Genomic DNA, 19,545 nt, shown 5'->3' with positions numbered 1-19,545 from the left:
CAAAACTCTTATATGTGTAATAGAGTTATTTCCTAAATCAAATAAGTATATATTTTCTATTGAAGATATAGGCTACAGAAGCAATATTTGAATTGTGATTGGTGCCATATATTAGGAAATTTGACAAAAATATGAAATTATTTTATAATTCTTCTGACAAACCAACCAACCAGAAATAAAAAACATCAATATTTTTATTTAGAATATTGTTCATTCAGCCTGAAAACTTTCCTTTTAGGGTTTTCTACTTTAGGTTTCTCAGTACTTACCACTGACTCTTGCTTTTCTACATTTAAAAAAAAATGATTTTAAACTATCATTCTGTTAAGGTATTTCAAAATGTAATTTTTTATTATTCATTCATTCAGTTATTTTAAATGGCAACATTTTATGCAAATTCCTTTACCCTGTAAATTGAGTAAACCTACTGTGATTATCTATGTGAACTATTTCCTTTGCATCTGAGAATTAAACATAAGAGGCAGTTGAAGAAAGTATTCTGGCCAAAAAAGCGGAATTCATATTTTAATGTTGCCCATTTGTTTGCTTATCTCCCAACTCGACAAGTCGAGTGGCTGACCCAGGGTACAGTGGGCTGAACTCTGGAGGTGTGGGTACACACGTTTACACCTGGCCCGGCCCTGCATCTCCAAACCACAGTTCACCCCCAGACCCTAAGGTGAGCTGAGAGCAGAGAGGAATGCGCCGCCTGCAGGCCTGAGACTTGCCCCCTTGGCAAAGTGCTCCCAGGGTCTGTGTGGGGTGCACTCTCTTGCCCTCTGTGCTCCTGCCCTTCCTTTTACACCATATTCACTCTCATACTGCTTTTTAGAGTAATTCCCATATCTGTATAATTTTGGATCTTTTTTTCTGGCCGTTCTTTGGAATTCTTCATGGCAGCTACCAAGACCAACAGTCTTCCTTAATTAAAATATCTCTCAGAAGTCACAAACTTGGGTGTTTTTCCCTTGTATTAGTTTTTGTTTTTGTTTGCCTCTCAGTAAAATGCCAAGCTCTTCTAATTGTATTTTTAGATTTCAATAAAAAGCTGGACATAGAATCACTTAACTCTCCTCTTACAATCACCTGCTTTCCTGGGTTCTCAGCCTGAAGCCACTTTTCTGAAGGGTTCAGGTTCCTGCATCCACCTGGGTTATATCCTCAGCTTCTCTGCAGGCGCCCACTGTCCACACTGATCTCATGGCCTCTGGTTCCGGTCCAGGTTACTACTAGTCCCAGGACATCTTTGGGTTCTTTCTTTATCTGGACCATCAAGATACTTGCATTTCTAAAAATAACGTAATGGTGTCCACATTATATCCCCAATAATCACCAGTGTTTCTCCCCCAGGGATTTAATAGCCTTGCATTTTGCCCCATTCTGCTTTTAAAAATCACCATATAATCACCTTAAAGTAAGCTGTCATCTTGACCTCGTCAGACTTTAATTTTTCTTCTGTTTATCTCTTAAAGTGCAATACCATCCATTTGCATATTATTAAATCATAAATGATCATTAAATGATTATCAAGTGATTATTAAATCATTAAGTCATTGTGATTAAAAGGATCACCTTTTAGAGAAAGAGTGTTTTGAATATTATTACTAGAAAGATGTCTCATGGGGCATTTTTCAAAAGACTCAGCTTTTTTTACCTAAACAGTAAGTTGATGGATCAAGGAAACGTTTGTGATCAAAGATAAGATTTCTATCTGAAATTTTGAACTTTGTAGCAATGTGAAATTCTAAGTATTATTACCATTAAAATCTTATCATTTATAAACAATAATTTCTAATAGTTATTAACCGCTCTTGAACTGCCAGATTCTGAGCTAAATATATTCTGTGTCCAGAAAGTCGACAGCTGTTGTTGGACCTCAATAGACAACAAGATTAAGTATTAAGAGGTTAGGTTATTTACCCATTTGTTGTAACAGGCACAGCTGTACCTCAACCCCCATCAAAGCTGATGACAGAGTCCTGACTCCCAATAAATATTCTCTCTAGCTGTACAACCAGCACGAAATTATCGCTATGCTCTCTATTTGAAAACAACAATGCTTCCTCTCTAAGTTATTCGCCTTCTGGTTTACTTACAACTGAAATAGATGGATTGAAATGTCCAGCAGCAAGCAAACAATTTCCTAACATCAAGGACTGGGTATTAATTGTATCAGATTCACCAAATAAACATGCACATCTTCATAGTAGTTGTCATAAATGTCTGCATTTTAATTTATTAGTGATTTCAGGGCAGAAGTCTGTAGATACCAAGTATTGCTACAAGCACACACATATTTGCATTCATTTGCTCACTTTGCCCGGTTCTCACTCTTTGAGGCTTCTGTCTCCACCAGTGTCAACAGGGATACGTACCTCTGCACCACAGAAACAGGAAGGTGGCGGGGCAGGTAGTAGAGCTCAGTTAGAGAGTGTGCACTAGTTCCAAGGGCCAGGTAAAACCACCGATGAATTATCATTCAAAGGATGATTTTCTAAATTAACTAACATTGAGTTGTAGTTCACATACCATACAATCTACCAACTTAAAGTGTACAAGTCAGTGGTTTTTATTATGTTCACAGATGTGTGCACTCCTCACTAAGTCAGTTTTAGAACAGTTTCATCAATTGAAGAACCCCGTAGCTTTCAGCCACCGCCCCCCACTCTGTCTCAGCTCCAGGCAGCCAGCAGTCTGCTCTCTGCCCCTACAGATTCCCTATTCTGAATTTCCATAGGAAGGCAATCATAAATCATGTGGGAAAGACCATTAACTTTCCCGTAGCTAAGCTGAGTGGTTTTGGCAGATCAGCACCGCATTCAGATGAATAAGAACATTGTCCATGTTCTCAAATTGATGTTCGTTTAGGTGCTTCTCCTGTTCCTGTCGACTGTCTGTGATTTTCTGTTTACAAGTATTTTCCTTTCTCTGAATGGATCTGTAATGTTGGAATCTATTATCTTTTTCTTTCTGGAACCCAGAATATGACTGATTGATTGTAATGAAAAGATTGAGTTGAAAGGATTTATTTGGCAAGATTCCCAGTGTTATTAAAAACATAACTGAGTTTGGTTTAGTGGAATTTCACGGTTATACTGGAAAATCACTGTATAGTCTCAAGCTCAAAATGCTTTAGCTGAGGCCTTATATCCTGGTACCTATAGAACTATCTATAGAATTGATTATCCTTTGTGAAAAGGCTCTCTCAAAACTGAGTGGTGTACTTTTTAATATTTTCTGGGATGCACTTTAGATTGTCACCTCACTTTTTCTAATCTCATTTTACCCTGGATCAACCAAGCTCGAGTAATTCATTTACTTTCTATAAACCATGGCCAAAAGCCTTGCAGCCTGACCGGCCTCAGGGTAGGTCGGGGAGAGATGATGAAGGCAATCTGCCCTGACCTCAGGTCCTTCATATTATGGAGGGAGAGGAGACACTGTTCAAAGTGTCATGCAGAGAAATGTGGTCCCAGGCATGGCCCAGGGCCTGTGCACAGAGGATGATGGAAGGACTCTGGCTGTGTGTGAGCAGAGTCTTAACCTTACACCTGGCTAAGGGTCAAGGGGAAAAGCACTGGGGGCCAAGGGGTCGTGCTTGCGAACAAGGACAAAGGTCCAGGATAAAGCAGAGGGGAGGCTGAGGTCACTGGACCTTGTCTTTTATCCCACATGCAACGTGAAGCCTGTCACCAATTGTAAACAGGAGGAGTCATGTTATCTGCTTTCTGGCTGGAAGGTTTTGAATCTCCCTAGTTAGGTCCAGAGCTAAATCTAATTTACTTCGATAAAGCTGGACTGCTCTCACATTTCATTAAATAAATGAAGGCACAGTGATCTTCAGTTCCAATTTTATCTCCTGACTTTTGTCTTAAAAATCTCTCTCTAATCAATTAATAAAGTGATCTCCTTAAATTAGCTTTAAAATTATCTCAGAGCCTCAAATGTCTGATTTAAAAAATAGTAAAAATTTTGGATTCAAATCATTGGAATTTCAGAAGCAATTTTACATATAAAAGAAAAATGTTGACCAAACAGGGGTTAGTTATACCTTATTATTAAAAGATAGTAGTAAGTCTCAGGTATTGAGGGAAGGATGGATAGCTGAGTTGACCCTCAGAAAACTGGTACCTCTAGACCAAACCTGGGAGAGGCTTCCCACTCTCCTACCGTGGTAGCCTGCGCTTAACACCCGAGCATCAAGAAAACCTTTGAATTCAGTACTGCAAGGAGAGAAGACTGCCAGAAGCAAACACAGCTGAAGGAGAGTGCTACGACGCCAGCTGCCGGCCTAGAGTGACATGCATAGGGTTCTCCTCTGCCCCCAACACCAGAACCATATCTGGATGGGTCTGTTTTCTCTCTTTATGTCACGTAAAACTTCATCACTTTATGCTTTGTTTTAATCAGCATTTTCTTCTAAGAAATGGAGATGTATTCTGAACATTTTTCCCATTTTTGAAGTATCTCTAGGAACTATCTGTAACCATACACCTTTGATTTCATTGTTCACCTTCTTAGTTTCTACTCAAAATCTTTCTGCAAAGTATTTTCAAGAGTGAAAAATTTTAGGTCTGAGAAAGCTTTAGAGTTCATTGTTTCACTTATTCATTCAACAAACATTTCAAAGCTTAAGAAAGCATATTATTCCAGGCACAGATATTACCTCAATGTAGGAAACAAATTTGATCCCTAGGTTAGGAAGATAACCTGGAGTAGGGCAAAGTAGCCTACTCCAGTGTTCTTGCCTGAAGAATCTCATGGACAGAGCAGCCTGGTGGGCTACAATTCATGGGGTTGCAAAGAAAGGGACATGACTGAAGCACCTAGCGTGTGCACACAAGCAGGAAACAAATAGCCAAACCAAATAGCCAAGACAAATACATAAATAAGTCCATCGCCATTGCAGAACTTACTCTGTGGCTGGGGACAAGGGAAGGAGAAAGGAAATGCATGATGAATGTAGGAAATGAAGAGGACAGTAGAAGAGGAGAAGCTGATGAATATAATAGGAGAAGATAGAACAGAATGCAGGCATGGGGAACCCAGAGCCCTAGCCCTACACATGAAGCTCCTTGGGTCCTGATCCTTTGGGGTTTCCTGTGCTCTGGAAGCACACGTGTGCACTGTGCCCTCTGTCACAGTCCTGGGCTCTGATCATGTGAGGATTGTCCTGGACAGGATCAGGGCACCGTGACACAGACCTGGAGGCAAAAGCAGGACCCAGAGCCGAGGAAGCTCACACCAGAGACTCCGCCCAGAACTGGTGTGGTTGGGGGGTGAGTGTCTGCTCGGTGAGATGTGGTGAAAACAGGGGACTGATCGGTGGGTTTGAATTTCACCCTGGGTAAAGCAGCTTTCAATATTTGTTTATCACATCTCTTCCTAATACCCCCGAAGCAGAAAGGACTACTTGTCAAGAAAAATTTCATAGTCACTGCTTTTCTCGACTATCGCCTCTCTTGGGCTTTCCAGGTGGCTCAGTGGTAAAGGATCTGCCTGCCAATGCAGGAGACGCAGGTTCGATACCTGGGTCAGGAGGGTCCCCTGAAGAGGAAACGGCAACCCACTCTGGTGTTCTTGCCTGGGAAATCCATCCCTTGGACAGAGGAGCCTGGCGCTACAGTCCATGGGGCTGCAAGAATCTGACTCAACAGCATGTGTGCATTGTCTATCTTATTTTTAAGTTTATTGAAACTCGGTGCTAAAAATGGACATTCATGGAGAAAATTGTCTATTCTAAAATAATGTTTGCCCTTGAAGGGAGAAAGGCTTAGGGATTTAGTTATTCTGAAGCTGCAGAAGCCCCAGTGGAATTTAGATCTTTTGAACTACCCACATTAAAAGTGCCATCCTTACCTTCTATGTGAAATCGTACTGTTTAATGAACTTACTTGATTTTTAAACTATTGCTTTCAACCTTCTCAACTCTGTTACATAAAACTGTAATTTATACAGTTACTTCAGGAATTTATTTTCTTCCACATAAGTTCAGTTACTTATTTTTCTGTATTTTTTCCTATCTCATTTGGTCCGTTAGCCAAAGCACTACTGCATTATTCTTGGAGGCTTGTTCTTTAGTATACGCTTCCATATAATACTGATGACCTCGCTCCCTCCATTAAGCATATGCACACTCTGCTTTTTGTCCAGTTTATGCAGGCAGAGGTCTGTCTAGCCACTTAGCATTCCAAGGGGCCATTGCTCGGTTCTCAGCATAAAGCAGCTGAGCCAGATAATGGAAATGCATAATTGTCTGCTGTTTGGAACCCGAAATAAGAGTTTCTTCAATGGATAGCGTGGCTGGTCATTGGAGGAAATGTCTTCTTAAGGCATCACCATATTAATCTTAAAAAATTAAAATTTTCAAAGTCAACTATTATTAATTCTTGGATGTCGCAGTGAAGTTATAAACAGATGAGCTTCTTGGGAGCACAGTCTCCTTGATAGAGCGATTCCACGAGTTTATTTAAATTCTATTTAGTGTCTGTTCACCTGCTATCCTTGGCCTGTATAGTTTCTGAACAAAAAGCTGAGTTTTTATTCTTTTGAGATTAAAAAGTGAAACGTGTGATTTTTTTCTTTCCAGGGGGGAGCGGAACATAACATTCCAGTTGTGGTTTCAAAAATCTCGAAGGAGCAGAGAGGTAAATTGTTCAGAGGGTGTCCTACGGTTGCTTCCTGAGTGAGTCACAGTTCTGAGGAGCAAGGCTGTAGTTCAGAACCAGGAGATTGTACGAAATCTCTCAGTCCAGTTCCCATGACCAGGCCACATGTGGCTGGTTCTAACTATGGAGTTTCAGACCCTTATCCACACCCAGCCCCCTGCGGTGGGGCAGGCTGGTCTTTAAAAGAAACATGGAACTGATTCTATTGTCAATGGATTGAGTGTCCAGATCTAGACATTTTCATAGACACCTTAAACTTATAGGAACATGAGAACATTTAGTCCTTCCAGACTGTAAGATCTGAAATGATGGGATTAAATGGAAGTGTCTCAGCATGTGTTTCAGTACTTGAGCTGAATCATATGATTATTTTTGGAAATTTCCATTGCTTGTCGATCTTTTAAGATGTTGCCCTTATAGACCATTTTACTTTTTCCTTTAATTACTTTGTCCTTTAATCCTCCTCCATCTTTGCTTTTGCCCTCAATCAGTTTTGGCTTTATTGAATTAAGAATTCTTACTTCTGTGTGAAGAAAGTAGACAAGGCATAGCCAATTCTCCTTCTCCATTCACAGCTGAACTGTCAGGACTGCTGTTTATTGGGGACGCAATTCTCCAGGTATACATTTTACCATTATTTTCCATGTGTCAGCAAGATACAGTCAGTTCACAGTATGCTCTTCAAATTCTCTCTCACTTTCTATTGCAGATAAATGGGATTAATGTGAGAAAATGCAGACATGAAGAAGTGGTGAGTCTTCTTTACCTTTTCTAATGTTGTTATTTTCCCCATGTGCAAATGATTTATGGCATTGATAAAAACTTCCTTTTTTCATTAGGAACATATGAAACTGGTCCTGTGTGATATCAGATTTTCAAATAATCTCTTACTTGTTTTATTTTTCATTAGAAACAGATCAGTGACTATCACCGGGAACAAAATGTAATTCAAGAAATACTGAAGGAGGGCTATTTACTATGTTTCCCAATTAATCCCCACAGTTTTCCCTTGTAGCTCAGTCAGTAAAGAATCTGCCTGCAATGCAGGAGACCTGGGTTCAATTCCTGAATCAGGAAGATCCCCTGGAGAAGGAAATGGCAACCCACTCCAGTATTCTTGCCTAGAGAATCCCGTGGACAGAGGAGCCTGATGGGCTATAGTCCATGGTGTTGCAACAGCTGGACATGACTTAGTGACTAGACCACCACCAGAGCATGTCCACTAAGCATATCTCTAGGTGAAATATACCTCTAAATCTTTGAAAGTTTTTGAAATCCTATACATTCTCAGTTGCTCAGTCCTTTCTGAGTCTTTGTGACCCTATGGACTGTAGCCCGTCAGGTTTCTTTGTCCTTGGGTTTCTCCACACAAGAATACTGAGTCTGTTGCCATTTTCTTCTCCAGGGCATCTTCCCCACCCAGGGTTCAAACTGGCAGGAGACTTAAGAGACGTGTGTGTGTGTGTGTGTGTGTGTGTGTGCACGCGTGCCTGTGTGTGACAGAGAGAGACAACATTTAGAGACAGTTGATCTCAAGGCTCTGGTTTAGCACTCAGCAGCTACACAAAAAGGTCAGCAGTGTTTATTGTGAATTTTCTTGGATGTAGGTAAATGTGCAGACCTGAATTCCGGGCCTCTGATGTCCTGATTCACTCGGTGTAGGTGACCCAGGAATTTGTCTTTCATCAGCCAGCCCCGTGGTTTCATGTCAGCAACCTCTAATCGGCACTTTGGGAGAAGCTGGGAGGTGGAGGAGCTTCCTTGGGGCTGAGGGAGGACTTAAAAAAATGATGCCAGAAAGAACAGCCAGTGTCGGGCGCTTGGGAAATGTTTTTCACGGTTGATTCAATAACACTCATAGAACCTTCACTGAATTTCCATATCAGCTCACATGGGAAAGGAGAGAGGAGAAATTATGTTTAAAGGTTTGTACTCAGGGGTCAAACAAAATGAAAATACCCTGAGCCTTTGGCTTCTCATAGCTTCAGTTCATTTGGTTTGTGAGGACGCGGCACCTCTGCTAACAGCTACTTGGAGAAGACTCTTCTGACATATTTACATATTTCAGACCTCAAAGAGGCAGCTTCAAGGTCTGAAAAGCTCCAGCTCCACAAGCAGAGTTCTGGAGGGTTCTTCGTGGGACGGACAAGGAGTGTCCCTTTGCATCACTCCTCTGCTCTTTCAAAAATCCTACTTGGTCCCCTTTGGCATCCCTGGTGAGCCTCACAGAAAATTTATATACTTCAGATCTTATACCACATCAAATAGATACAGGGAAAAGCAACATTTGAGAACAAACTTTTAGACAAATGAGAATCAGCACAGCACAGACCGCTCTGTTCTGAATATATGTAAATTCCAAATAAAGCCCTGTAAGCAGAGATATTTTAACTTTAGTCTTTTTTTCAGAAGTACAGAGAGAAGTTAAACTCATTGTTCAGGGAGCAAGAACAGGTGCATTCTCTTCCAAAAACACATGCTATCAGTGGAGTCTGGTTTGTGATTTGTTCTTCAGAGGCACGCAGTGAGCTTACAGGAACTGTGTGGGGCTTTGATTGAATAGATCAGAGTGGCCTGAAAGATTTGTGATTGTTGTTCAGTTGCTCAGTATTCATGTCCGTCTCTTTGCAACTCCATGGACGGTAGCACACCAGGCTTACCTGTCCTTCACTGTCTTCTGGTGTTTGCTCACACTCATGTCTACTGAGACAGTGATGCCATCCAATCATCTCATTCTCTGTTGCCATTTTCTTCTTCTGCCCTCAGTCTTTCCCAGCATCAGGGTCTTTTCCAACGAGTCAGTTTTCTCATTAGCTGGCCAAAGTATTGGAGATTCAGCTTCAGCATCAGTCGTTTCAATGAATATTCAGGGTTTATTTCCTTTTGGATTGACTGGACCTCCTTCCTGTTCAAGGAACTCTCAAGAGTCTTCTCCAGCACCATGATTCAGAAGCACCAATTCTTTGGCACTCAGCCTTCTTTATGGTCCAACTCACATCCGTGCATGACTACTGGAAAAACCATAGACTTGACAATGCAATCCTTTGTCAGAAAATTGATGTCGCTGCTTTTTAGTATGCTACTAGGTTTGTCACAGCTTTTCTTCCAAGGAGCAAGTGTCTTTTAATTTCATGGCTGCAGTCTAAAAGATTGGAACGTGCTTGAACGGTGTTCATTCTGTTTCAAAGAAAAGGGACTTGAGATTGTATTGCAAATTGTATGTGGCCCTTTATAATAAGCTTTTATTCTTTTGAGAAGTTTAAACTTATCAGCTTTATTATTTTTTTTATTAAATTTATTTATTTTTTTAAATTTTAAAATCTTTAATTCTTACATGCGTTCCCAAACATGTAGATACTGATTTTTTTTACCTGGTTCCAGTCTTTCACTTTGCAATAGCGATTAGCAACTTTTTATCTTCATTGTCAATTATCTAAGTAAGCAAACTGACTGACACCTCAGTGGGGCTGATTTTAATTAAATGTTTAAGACCAGACTTATAGGGGCAGAAAAAGGCACCACAAGCTGAGAGGTATGGATAGTTTTAGTGCCTCAGTCAGTGCCTCAGAGTCCTTAATTTATTTTATTTTATTTTATTTATTTTTTTTTATTTTTTTAATTTTAAAATCTTTAATTCTTACATGCATTCCCAAACATGAACCCACCTCCCACCTCCCTCCCCATAACATCTCTCTGGGTCCTTAATTTAGAAAGAAACTAAGAAGGTATGACCGTAGGTTGTTTGTGCACCTGATTCTCTCTTGTTCACCTGCACAGATCACTGCTGTTAGAAGCAGCATCGTTCTTAGCTGCCTTCTACAGGAAGCCATGGCTTCTGTGATGTGCTGTAGGCTGGACTGTGTTCATGGGGATCCCTCCTCCTCACCCCTGGGTGCTCAGGGGATTGTGTTAATGGAGTTCTTTACCCAAATGCCTAGAAACAGATCATCATGGCTTCTGCATCTGTTTTTCACGTTGCCAGTTGGGGTGAGTGATCTCCACTCCAGGCTGTACCCGCCCCACCCTGGGAGGCCTCTTGATACAAGAAATCAAGAAAGGAAAGCTCCCAGTTTCCATATCAAAAAGGATTAGCCCAGGCACCAACTTTGAGACATACATGTCCTAAAAAAGAGTTTCATCCACTCTTTATTGTTATGACCTTACTCATAAAGAGCATTAGATAATTAGAAGTGAAAATAACTATCACTCTAATTCTGAATTTGTGAATTTGGACCAAACTCTACCAGAGTGTGTAATTTTTACAACAGCAGAAGGAGGAGCTCAAATTATGTAAATTAAAGGATTTATTCAAGCAATGGTATCAAATTTTGATAAGAGAAACATAAAATATTGCTTAATATAATGTTGATTGTTATAATATGTGCTTAATTCAAAATTTTCATTGGAATAAAAATAACATTTACCTTTTTAGCTCTATCAGAAAATGACATTGCAAGGGTTTATATCACATCATCTGAAAATGAGGCATTAGTTTATATACTAGAGGTTTTGTGAGTTACCAAGAAACACATTCAGGATGTGACTTGGGACTACAGATCAGTTTAAACCTTGACAAAAAAGGTTAACTTGTCACTGAGTTACACACCATGTTTTACCTAACTGCTGACAATTCCCAGTATGTTCTCAGTTTGGAAATAGGTTTTAAGATCTAACCGATTAATATTTTCCTCAAGGACTATGACTATACTGGACTTTTTTCCTTTGGATCAACTACCACCAACTAAAGCCACGTATGAAATAATTTAACTTTTAATATTTCCCACTGGTTTGGGAAATATTAAGTGCAAAGGCAAAAATGTGGGAAATATTGTTTACTGAATCTGTGAATTTTGAAAAGCAATAAAATATCCAGAACTTGCCTTTTTTTACATCCTTAGGTTCTCATTAACACCTTTAGGAGTTCCTTCTCACAGGTCTGTCCCCTAATTAGGTTATGAATAGAGACAGCACAGGAGATAAGTTAATTAATTTTCCTCCTGGCTACAGACTCTCAGCCAGTCCCTATCTGGCTATTAACAGGGGTCTGTACTTCATTTCATTTCTTCAGTTTTTGCCCAGTGTTTCTTTTCCTGTCCCAGGATCCAAGCCAGATTACACATCACAGGGAGTTGTCAAGTGTCCTATGGCTCCTCCGGGCCGTCATAGTTTCCAGGGCTTCTTTTTTTGATAACACTCACAGGTTTGAGGAGTATTGCTCAGCTGTTTTGTGCAATATGTCTCAATTGGGAGTTTTCTGGTGTTTTTCTTGCAACTAGACTGGGTGTTTATGTTTCAGGAGGAAGGCCACAGAGGCACAGCCCACCCTCATCCCGTCTCACCATGTGTACGCACCTTCCTGACCGAGTGGCCAGCTGTGAGCAGAGGCTGAGCTTCAGGTTTCTCTGCTTGAGGCCCCGCATGCTCCTCCCATGCTCTGCTCTGAGGAAGGGGGTCGCTGTGCACACCCCGCCCTCAGTGGCAACATGCTTCTCTCTCACAGGGTGGGCTGTCTGCCTACATTCCCTGGAATTCTGCTGCACAGGAGATTTGTCTGTTTATCCTCAATGTTTAAACTTTATTCCATCTTTCTGATAGATCAGTAAGGGTTGTGGACCTTGACCTTGTGCTCTGGGCTATAAGCTCTTTTCAAGTGGTTTTAGTGTTGCTTTGCAATAGTCCTTGGACTTTGGTTTTTGTTTTTGTTTTTTTTTTTTTAGTACTTTTTCAGTTTGTGGCACTAAAAGTTGTTCTAGGTGCATCTTGCACATTTCCTGCCAAGCCAGGAATCAGCCATTTCTCCCAGAGGCCCTGTTTTCCCTTGTTGGAGAACATCTGAGAAACTGCGTTCTTGGAGCTGGGTGCTCATTGCTCTGGAGCAGCTGTGCCTCCGAGGCCCCTCGGCTCACAGGACAGGAGGCGTGTGTGAGTGTGTGTGTGTGAGTGTGTGTGTGTATGTGTGTGTGTGCCGAGGTGCTCACATACCTACTCACACATGTCCATGTCCATGTCCACGTTAGGCTAAACACGACGCTACATGGCTGCCTCCAAGGAAAGCCATCGTCACGTGGATGAACGACTAGAACTAGCCCCCTCCCTTTGCTTATCTGTAAAAGTTGGCTTAAAGCTCAACATTCAGAAAACGAAGATCATGGTAACTGGTCCCATCACTTCATGGGAAATAGATGGGGAAACAGTAGAAACAGTGTCAGACTTTATTTTTGGGTCTCCAAAATCACTGCAAATGGTGACTGCAGCCATGAAATTAAAAGACGCTTACTCCTCGGAAGGAAAGTTATAACCAACCTAGATAGCATATTCAAAAGCAGAGACATTATTTTGCCAACCAAGGTCTGTCTAGTCAAGGCTATGGTTTTTCCAGTAGTCATGTATGGATGTGAGAGTTGGACTGTGAAGAAAGCTGAGCACCAAAGAATTGATGCTTTTGAACTATGGTGTTGGAGAAGACTCTTGAGAGTCCCTTGGACTGCAAGGAGATCCAACCAGTCCATTCTGAAGGAGATCAAGCCTGGGATTTATTTGGAAGGAATGATGCTGAGGCTGAAACTCCAGTACTTTGGCCACCTCATGCGAAGAGTTGACTCATTGGAAAAGACTCTGATGCTGAGAGGGATTGGGGGCAGGAGGAGAAGAGGACGACCGAGGATGAGATGGCTGGATGGCATCACTGACTTGATGGACGTGAGTCTGAGTGAACTCTGGGAGTTGGTGATGGACAGGGAGGCCTGGCAAGCTGCGATTCATGGGGTCACAAAGAGTCAGACACAACGGAGCGACTGAACTGAACTGAACCATCTGCCGTCTGTCGATTTAATTGTTCTAACCCAGTACATATGTACAGCAGGATCAGGATGGTTAACCCACTCACCAGTGGGCAAACTCCATGAGGACAGTAGAGGAATGGTGTACATTTCCTTTTTGCCTTTCGTTTTCTAGATTTCATTAGTTTTAGGTCAGTTCCATTCCCCCATGCCCTACAGGGAAGTGGTTTCAGACACTGATAACACAATCTTGTTGCCTTCTCTTCATCCTAACATCCCTCAACCTCCCAAATGACTCCTTTAAAGGTCTGCACACATCAAGGCTCACTCACCTTTTGCTGCACACTCTACAAGTTTTGACAAGTGCACAGCATTGCGTCTCCACCATCATGACACCATGCAGAAGAGTTCCACATCCCTAAAATATCCTCCTCAACCTTTCCCCCTCCCCCACACCAATGATCCTCTGGAAATAACCATCTCACTGTCTTTAGAGTTTTGCCTTCACCAGAATGTCATACAGTTGAAATCATAGAGAATGTAGCCTTTTCAGACTGGCTTCTTTCATTAGCAATGTCACTGAAGAATGATCCATGTAATTTAGCTCTTGATGATTTATTTATTTTTGTGCACCAAATAATATTTGAGGGTCTGGACAGGGGAATATTAAGCAATTTCACTACAGTTTTTCTTTAACTCTGTTTACCCATTGGAGGATGTTGTGCTTACTTCCAGTTCACAGTGATTATGAATAAAGCTGTTATAAATATTTGCATGTAGGTTTTTGTGTGGACCTAAGTTTTAAATACTTTGAAAATAACTTAGGAGGTATATTACTGGTTGTATGGTAAGATTTTACTTAGTTTACAAGAAGCTGTCAAACTGTCTTGTGAAACGGCAGTGCTATTCTGCAGTCCCTCCATCAGCAGTAAAGGAGTGTCCCGTGCTCTGTATCCTCAGCCACAACTGGTGTCTTGACGTTTGTGAATCTGAACCATGTGGGCAGGGGTATCGCATTCTGCTAATGTGCGATTCCTTAATGACAGATGATGGAGGACATATGTTCATATGTTTATTTGCCCTCTTTATATTTTCTTTGATGATGTCCATTCACATATTTTGCCCACTTTTACATCCAGTTGTTTGTTTTCTTATTGTTGAATGAACAAAGTTTTATATATATACATATGTGCATATATACATAGGAAGTAACTCTTCATGTATATTGGATACAACATAAATAAATGGTTTAAAGATATTTTCTCCCTGTCTGTGGGGCAGAAAATTGCTTTTTAATTTTCTTAAAAGTATATTTTACAGAACAAAAGTTTTTTTTTTAATTTCAATAAAGTCCAACACATCAATTATTTGATGGCCATAAAGATTGCTTTATTTCCTTCTTTAAATCTATGTAACCTTTATTTATATTTTGTTTCCATCATATTAGAAACAAGTCTGGAAGCTTGCAGCATGATTTGAATACTCATATGAATATGAGAAAATATGTCCTTATATGTCATTTTCTTGTTCCTGGTCTCAGTGGGAAAATGAAATGAAATGAAGTCACTCAGTTGTGTCCGACTCTTTGCAACCCCATGGACTGTAGCCTACCAGGCTCCTCCCTCCATGGGATTCTCCAGGCAAGAGTACTGGAGTAGGTTGCCATTTCCTTCTTCAGGGGATCTTCTCGACCCAGGGATCGAACCCGGGTCTCCAGCATTCCAGGCAGATGCTTTAACCGCTGAGCCACCAGGGAAGCCCTCAGTGGGAAGGGGTCCAATTTCCCGTCATTAAGTGTGATATAAGCTGTGTGGGTTTTGTAGATGTTCTTTATCAAGTTGAAGAAGTCCCCCTATATTTCTAGTTTGCATAGAGTTTTAATCAAAGTATGTTGAGGCTTTTCAAATGCTTGTCCTACATCAGTTGATATGAATATACTTGTCTTGTTCTTTAAATGTTTGATGTGGAGATAACATTGTTTGAATTTACAATGCTGTATCACCCTTGCTTACCTGGAATAAACCCAGTTTGTTGTGATGTATAACTCCTTTTATACATTGTTCGTTGGGTTTGATGTACTAATGACTTTTTGAAGATCGTTGCATAAATGCATTTGGGGCTGCCCAGCATCACATCAGCTTTCCTCAAGGGATGTTTATCTACCTGTCACTTCAACTTGTGAGCCAGTGCCTTCCAACAATTATGTGCCACAAACAAAACTGAGTTGAAAACAGGAAGATAGACCATAAATCCCGTAGAATAACACGATCCAAAAATCAGCAGTACAAAATGATGGAGAGGGTGTGGAGCCCCAGGAATTTTCACTCATTGCAGGTAGAAATGCAGAATGATGAAGCCACCGTGAAATACCGTTTGACAGTTTGTTGCAAAGTGAAATGTTATGTTATACAACGGGCATGCATATTCACAAGTATTTAGCCAAGAAAAACAAAAACATATGTTCATAGAAAAATATGTATAGGAGGTTTTAGTGAAGCTTTTATTCTTAATCACCAAAAATTAGAGCCAACCAACATGTCCTCAACATATGAATGGATAAACAGACTGTGCTGCAACCAAAAGTGGAATACTCTTCAGTGATAAAAAGGAGTGATTGTCTCAATCGATGCAGAGAAAAGCATTTGACAAAATTCAACACTCTTCCTTGATAAAAAATAACAAGCAGGGAATAAAAGTAAGCTACCTCAACATAATAAACACTTTAAATGAAAAACCCAGTGTTAATATCATACTCAGCAAAAAAAGCTTTTTCCCTAAGATCAAGAATAAGAAAAAGATTCCCACTTTTGCCAGTTCGAATCAACATAGTATTGGAAGTTTTATCCAGTGCAATTATGAAAGGAAAGAAAATACATCAAAATTGGAAAATAAAGAAGATGATCTCTGTTCATAGATGACATAATTTCATCATTTTATTTTTGTGGATTTTAAATTTAAAAAAATGAGACAGATAATAACCATGCTGTCAGATAATACATAGAGTTATGCTGTGCTGTGAACCACATCTAAAAGTTTCTTTCACACTGACTTGATGGTGAAAGTCTGTTCAAAGATGTTTTATGTTCTTAACAAAAGTATGATTTGATGCTCAGATACAGATTATTTTGTGGAATCTAAGATTGATTACAAAATTTTTTGCTTTCACATCAAAAATCAGCCTGTAATTAGCAATAAAAATTTCTTTTTGAGAGAATTACAGGTTGTGAAAATGAGGGAATACACAGTTGTATTTAAAGTGGTGTAGCTCAGATACTGAGTGAAAGACACAAAACCATGATTAGCATTATTTTTATTAACAAGTATTATATCCAGGGAAAGACTGAAGGCAAAAGGAAAAGAGGGTGGGCAGAGGATGAGATGGTTGGATGGCATCACCCACTCAATGGACATAAGTTTGAGCAAACTCTGGGAGGTAGTGAAGGACAGGGAAGCCTAGTATGCTGCCGTCCATGGGGTTGGACAGAGTCAGAAACGACTTAGCGACTGAACAACAACAACAACTATATCTAGTGTACACTCACATCTCTTGGATAAAACAACTGTACTGGAAATTATGTTTGTCCCTGTGAAGATTTTATGGTCTGAGATTGCAGGATCCACAAAGCAGAGCCCCGGTAGCATAATGTACACTGTATCATATACAGTGTATAATATAAGGCATTGTCAGATGCTAGTGATAGACAATATACTACATTTGTTTCACTTTGAGAGTTTTATTCTTTCTCCCTATAATTACTTGTGCTCCATCTATTCAAATAATGTGAACTTCATGTTTATTGGGTAGCAAATAAATCTGACCAGATCAGATGAAATTCAAACATTTTTCTCTTTTCCTACGGTGAACCTTGTGGGGAGACACATGAAAGATGAAAGGCTCTCCATTTGTTACTCTGGATGTCAGGAGCTAAATCTCAGCATCCCCCTGAGATGTTTCCTCAACAACTGGGGTGGTCATACACATCTCCCAGTCACTTCAGAAGGAGCTGGATAGTTAGTCTGGGAAACGTCAAGAATTCCTTCTGAGTTTCTTTGCCCAAGCAACGTCAAAAACAATGTGTGATGGTTCTCACTGGGGTCCTTGACCAGGCACTGCTGCTGCTCTCAGTCCGTGCTGTGGTTTCTGCTCAGTGATGAAAAAAGAGTTCCTCCCAGCAGTGAACAGAAACAGCGCTGGACTGGAGTCCCAGCAGCATGTGCCGCATGGCACAGACTTGCTGATTGAGTCTCCCGTTTGTGAAACCCAGACGGGAACTGCCAGCTGCGCTGGTGAGCGACGGCCCTGTAGGTCCAGTGGTCGGACTGTCCTCACCTCATCAATCTCCTTCCTCTCCGGGAGCTGGTCTGAGCAGGTGCTCTGTCTGGGGACACGGTTGCCCAGGTTGCTATGGAAACGGAGCCAGACTAGATGTAGGAGTAAGAGCAGCCCTTCTCCTCTCATTACTCACAAGGTGAACCCTTCTCCTGCTCAGGACTCCAAACAGAGCTAAGCCAGCGGAGGGAGTATCTGGGGACCTGAACCAGGCGGGTTAGGGGCAGGGAGCCCAGTGTTCCTCACCACCTGCATTTTAAGGGACGTGCTGATGAGAATTACAGTCAGTGGTTTTTCTCTGATACTGTTTCATTGGAAAGTACTCTCTGCAAGCTTATGTGCCCTCAATGAACCCTCATTCTTCTAAGATTTCTAACTGAACATAAGCCATTTCAATTTTACATCTCAAGTGACCAGCTTGTAGATTTCTGAAACTGGCATTCATTGACCTGAATTTATTTAAAGAGATAGAGCTTAAAGTTCCTGTTGTCCAACCTTGGCTTCAGGGTCACATGAGACACATAGGGTTCCCCATGGCCTCTGAGACAAGGAGCTTTAAGACAAGACAGGCTAATGTCTGGACCCCGGCTATGTTTCGTGCATCGTCTTGATCACTTCACCCTTTCGTGGAGTGTCCTTGGGTTGAGATGATGGTGACTGTTGGAGAGGGAGGGGTGAGAGTGAGGTCTGAGCCTGAAGCTGAGTGACTGACAGAGAGATTCCCGAAGAGTCTGTTTTGGTTTCCGTCTTGTCATCCTGTCATTCGTCATTTCATCAGGTACCAGATGGCAGGATTGTCCTCTGGGACTCTGTTGAAAAAAAGTAGAGTTCAGAGTGGAACAGGAGACTTGAAGAAAGTTCCAGATGACAAAATAAAAAGCAGTAAGCTGATACTCTTACCAAGGGCCACCCTTACACATCGTCAGTAATTTCAGATACGTCAGACAGGGACAGACGTACCCAGCTTCAAAATAAAGTGCCTGCATTTTGCACAAGTTCATAGCCATCTTCAGGGCTATAATCGCCATGTACCCACCATTTTGTGTGTGATAAATTCCTCTGAAGACTGAAATTTGAAGTAATCATGAAGTAATAAACTCTATTTTCCTTCGTGTATTTAGCAGCATATAAAGATTATTTTCTCCCCACTCATTTAACACATTATATTTGAGACTCACATCTATTTTCAAGTATTTGAAACGACCAGACACCCAGAGAAATCACTGTTTTCTCATGGCAGGACAGCTGTATTTCTCCCTCATGAATGTCTGTTTCCAGGGAAGTGCTGGCACAGGCAGTAGTGGCCCCACAGCGCTGCTGACTGTACCAGAGCATTAATCCTGCTCTCCACGTGCTCTGGGGCGGTGGGGGGAGGGGGGGCATACCTAAAGTTCAAAGTGACATATGAAATGATGCATGTGATAGAGTGAGATGAAAGACTGTGGGAGGAAGTGCACCAGCAACTCCACAGTGTTTACTGCTGAGTCCTGTGCTGCTGTGCAAACGTGTTGTGATGATATGTGTAAACAAACACTTGCAGCTTCGGGCTTCAGCTGCTCTGCCAGTGTGGGAGTCACCAAGTCCGCGTTGCTTCTCAGATCCTGACAATTCACTCCTGAGACAATCTCGTACAGAGCTGTAAAAAAATAAGGGAAAGTCTCTACCTTCCTTCAAAAATTAGATAAAGTTTAGTTTTGAACCCACCTGTTCCAGATGACTTTTTAAAACTAAACTTCCTACCAATTTAAAATTTTTGTTAAATTGCCTA

General features: G+C 41.0%; 1 protein-coding gene across 1 annotated transcript in view; it reads left to right on the top strand.

The window, feature by feature from the left end:
• Window positions 1–19,545, top strand: part of SNTG1 (syntrophin gamma 1) — a 252,627-nt gene that overhangs the window by 130,637 nt on the left and 102,445 nt on the right. Inside the window, exons 5-7 of the mRNA XM_018058524.1 lie at window positions 6,590–6,647; window positions 7,244–7,287; window positions 7,378–7,419. Coding sequence (XP_017914013.1) covers window positions 6,590–6,647; window positions 7,244–7,287; window positions 7,378–7,419 — 144 coding nt within the window. The remainder of the gene's footprint in view (window positions 1–6,589; window positions 6,648–7,243; window positions 7,288–7,377; window positions 7,420–19,545) is intronic.

Source organism: Capra hircus, chromosome 14 (genome assembly GCF_001704415.2).
Source record: "Capra hircus breed San Clemente chromosome 14, ASM170441v1, whole genome shotgun sequence".
Classification (NCBI taxonomy): domain Eukaryota; kingdom Metazoa; phylum Chordata; class Mammalia; order Artiodactyla; family Bovidae; genus Capra; species Capra hircus.
This window is presented reverse-complemented; position numbering and strand designations above follow the sequence as displayed.